Here is a 4,337-nt window from a genome sequence, read left to right as displayed (position 1 = left end):
AACTACTTCACAGTTAGGGCGGCTAGGAGCTGGAACCAACTTCCAAGGGAAGTGGTGCTGGCCCCTACCCTGGGGGTCTTTAAGAAGAGGCTGGATGCCTACCTGGCTGGACTCATTTGAGTCCCGTTTCTCTTTTTGGGGTTTTTTGTTGTTCTCCCGCCCTGGCGGGGGGTCGGGCTAGAAGATCTACTAGGTCCCTTCCGACCCTTAATCTATGAATCTATGAAAGAATATGCTTTAGACTGAATATCTTCAGGAGGAGCATGATTCAGTGGCTGGATGACAAACATGAGTCAGGCTGGCAGCTCTATTCCTCCACTGGGAACTCTAAAAAGTTACAGCCTGTGGAGCTATCTCCATCTGGTCTGTAGTGCTCCTAGCTACAGATTCTGGGCCCCCATCAGTGGCATGTGGGTAGCGAGGGCTATGCCAACAGAAACCGACTCTTGCTGCCTCTACTTCAGCATACAAACTTGTGGCAATAATACTGGGTATATAAGTTACCATACTGTGCGTATACATCTGTCCATGCCCTTCATGTAGGCCTGCATGGCACTGCATTGTGCTGTCTCGACCTATTTGAAGAAATCAGTCCTGCCCTCATGCTTAGAAGTTTTCCCTGGTGATGCTGGGAGCAAGTAATGGGATGGTGGGATACCCTGGGGTAGGAGTGTCTGTATGGGCTTTGTAACCAGGGCTGGTGCCTTGCTGTACTCTGGTGGTTTTCAACCTGTGGTCCACAGACCCCTGGGGGTCTACAGACTGTTTAAGGGGTCCACAAAACATGACTATGATCAATCAAAGGCATGTGAATACCCACACTTATAATTCAAAGGGGTCCACATCTCCATTCAAAAATTTTTAGGGGTCTGCAAATGGAAAAAAGGTTGAAAACCAGTGCTCTACTCTGTACATTCACCACATCCTGGTGTTCTCATCTGTATGCTTTGTTGTGGCTGCATGCCCCTTGTTTAATGTCTAATGGATTCCTTGAATCAAATCTTGAGTCTGTAGCAAAGACTAGTCCTGCTCTAGAGCCTCCTCACAGGACAGCACGTGGTGCTAATGTGGGTGAAGGGCTTTTGGCTTGTTGATCAGGCTAGGCAATACTGTTCGTTCAGGACTGTTAGCAAGTCCCATAACAAATTTGGGGCCTATTAGTCTTGGTGCTCAAGTTCATGAAAATTTTTCCCTCCACTCCCTGTTTACAGCTCAGCACAAATTACCCAGACCAGCTTCCTTATGAGAACCCAATGTCTGTGTAAGAAAACGTGGGGCCCTGCAAGGCCCTACATGTGTCTTGCTATCTCTGGTTCCCAATTGTAAGTGTTTTGGTTGGTGTCTGAACCATCAGGAGTAGGGCTGTGGGAAACAGCACTGTTCTACTTCAACAGAACAGTGTTTTGTTCAGAGTTTCATTTTGTTTAGTTTAATTTCGAAAGCACTTCATTTCGTTTAGTCAAAGCTGTTTCAACTTTTTGCCCATGGGCTATAAAGCTCAAGCTTATGGACATGAAACTTCCTATAACTTTGTCATTTCTACCCTGCTTTGGATGCAACTTGCAGGGATGGTAGTCCCTTCTGAGGGTATGAAGCCTGCCAAGTTTCAAGGAGATGGGTGCAGAGGTTTCTGGGAAACTGCACCTCAAGGTGCTGACGAGCAAAACTGTCACTTGCTGGCAGCAGCAGCCTCCTGTCATCTGGCAGACAGATCCAGGGGCCCGCACCCCCAGGAGGGCTGCAGGGTTCTGCTGGACTCCTCCCGGGAATGCAGGGGCCCCCAATCTGCCTGCTGGATCACAGGAGGCTGCCTCTGCCACCTGGGATGCTGCTGGGCGTAGCCCGCACCCAGCCCTGGGAGGATTGGTGCTGCCGCTGGCCCCAGCCAGCAGCAACAGCATGCTGTCATCCAGCATGCAGATGTGGGGGCCAGCACCCCTTGGAAGGGCTGCAAGATGTGCCAGAATCCTTGTGCAGGGAGCCTGCTGGGGAGTTCCCCCTCCTCCCTTTACTCTTTCAGCACCCTCTCCTTGCTTCTGGAGATGGTTTCTCTCCTTTTCTTGATGTAGGTCCACCGGTTCTCAGCTAACCATACCACACCAAAGCTCTGGGATTTTGCTAGGGGGCTAGGACAAAGTTCCAGTACACTGGGGAAGGGATGCTTGCATGCTAGGAACAGCTGGAGCTGGGTGCCTGAATCCTGCCTCCTGACTGGCTCTTTCCCAACAGACAGGAGGGTGATGATTGGGTGGTGCCTTCTTGGCACTGTTGTATGATACAGTTTGTGGTGCTCTGAGGAAAGCGTTGCTCTGCTATTCATCCTGTGCTTCCTCCTGCAGCAAGAGGTACTGAGCATTTGGATTTCCCATCCCCTCCCCAGGGAGCTGGGACTGGTTGTGTATCAGTCCTTGGGTAAAATTGCCAAGGTGAGTCTTCAGCAGTCTCTGCCATGTGTCTTGCAGGAGTTACGAGATAAGAATGATGAGCTGCAGATGGAGCTGGAGAAGCTGCGCTCGCAGCTGCAGGAGGACAGGCACTGCCGGTCCTGGTGCCGAATGAGGGACAGCAAGGCAGCAGGTCAGCTCCAGCCCTCTGGTAAGATAATCATGCTCCAGGCAAGGGCCAAGGTAGGGGGAAGCCCATGTCTTGCAGAACAGGTTATGGAAATCTCTCACTTGAAAATGCAAGAGCAGGGGCAGTGGGGTGCATCCTGTGGGGAAGGGCAAAATCTTCCTGCAAGGATGGGCCATGCCATACAGCAAGGACTTCATGCTTCAGCTGGTCCATGTGCTGGGAGCTCTGCACAGAGCAAGGAGAGAGAGGCAGAGATGTAGCATTCAGTTGCTTTTTTCAGTACCAGAGTCGTATTCAACATTACTCGAGCAGAGCCCCCTGCTTCTTTCTGCCCTTTGTTCTCCTAAATGAAATTAGGAGTCAGTAGTGGAGACTGGGGGTATGCTGCAGGGAGGGCAGTGCTCAACTAAGGAAGGAGGGGAGATGCACAGATGATGACAGGAAGAAGAGAAATATGTAACTGAATAGTTGAAGGGTTGCTATTGGGAATTTGTCCTTGTAGAGTTGAGACCCCACTGAGATCTGATACAGAGCTAAGAAGCTTGCCCCTCCTGGCCATTATTTCAGGCTGTTTGTGGACTCAGGCAGCCAGGACCGTGTTAGTCTTTGTCAGGCCCCATCTAAAGGCTTCTTCATAACTGAGAAAACCAAGTAAAGCCTTTGCTGGAGTGAAAACTGGACTAAATACACCAAGCATGTGACTCTATCAAATGAGTAGGCAGGCTGGCTGACTCACTCTCCCATTCCTGAGGTACTGCCGCACATCACTTGCATGTCTGTTTTCCTTGGTTACGCTGAATCATCAGAAAAACTCAACTCTGCTGCCTTCTCTTTTGCTTTTAAGATGAGATGCCAAGAGAAAAGTCCTTTCAGGAGAGCAGGCGGTTATCTGCCACAGAGAAAAATGGTAAGGAGACCAATCAGCAGTATTAAGAGTATGAGTGTGTCATATGTGGCCCATCAAAGACCAGGCTGATTGGCTTGTGACTGTCCTTGAAATGCAAAGTAAATAGATGTTACCTTGTCTCTTAATTGCCTTTCCACTCACCAAGTGAAGCCCAGCCTCTTTACACGATGTCTACAGAAGATAATAAATGTCATTGTCTGAAATGCGGGAACCTCTCTGCTATGCACTCTGTACACTGAGCAATTGATGTTCCCTGCCCCAAAGAGTTTACAAATGGAGGCTAGATGGAGCCAGCAGATGCAAGGAAGAGAAAATGGCAAAACCTGCTATCAGGATGAGTAGTGCAGTGGTTTGCTAGCTGAATGATATTTTTAAAATGCTTTTTCTTGAAGATAAGCAAAATAGAAGGGAGGGAGGGGGACAGGGCAGGGGAGAAGTGGGTAGGATGGGACGCAAACCATTACTACCTATCCCTAGCATACAATTCATGCAGTGCATTGTTTTAAATATGAGGTAAATTCCCAATCGTTCCAGAATCACTTGACATTTGGCCAGCACAGGGTGTCAGAGGTATGGTGCTGCTAGTCATTTAGTTCTTACTGGGTCACATCAAGGAGTGTGTTTCTTTTCAGGCCCTCTTTGTGTCAGTGTAGACCCCTATGCTGTGAGCATAGAAATGGAGCTCATGGTTGAGCAGCTGAAAGAGCAACTTCAGGACCTAAAAATCCAACTGGAAACCAAGGTGAGGTGGGAAGTGGGGTCCTGGCCCTGACAAATATGATGTCACTGGGGTCCTATGGATGCCACTGGGGGCCTCTATGGAGCTGTTCCCTTCCTAAACAGGTGGGGGGGGGGG

At 49.4% G+C, this 4,337-nt stretch overlaps 1 protein-coding gene across 5 annotated transcripts in view; it reads left to right on the top strand.

Moving 5' to 3' along the window:
* The window catches only part of NINL (ninein like), a 90,995-nt gene that overhangs the window by 74,173 nt on the left and 12,485 nt on the right, over positions 1-4,337 (top strand). For all 5 annotated transcript variants that reach the window (XM_019516167.1, XM_019516170.1, XM_019516166.1 and 2 more), the window contains 3 exons: positions 2,463-2,595; positions 3,419-3,481; positions 4,114-4,223. In XM_019516167.1, coding sequence (XP_019371712.1) covers positions 2,463-2,595; positions 3,419-3,481; positions 4,114-4,223 — 306 coding nt within the window. The remainder of the gene's footprint in view (positions 1-2,462; positions 2,596-3,418; positions 3,482-4,113; positions 4,224-4,337) is intronic.

Source organism: Gavialis gangeticus, unplaced genomic scaffold (genome assembly GCF_001723915.1).
Source record: "Gavialis gangeticus isolate Ggan-Ray unplaced genomic scaffold, GavGan_comp1, whole genome shotgun sequence".
Taxonomy (NCBI): Eukaryota; Metazoa; Chordata; order Crocodylia; family Gavialidae; genus Gavialis; species Gavialis gangeticus.
The sequence above is the reverse complement of the archived record's forward strand: the minus strand, read 5'-3'. Positions and strand labels throughout refer to the sequence as shown.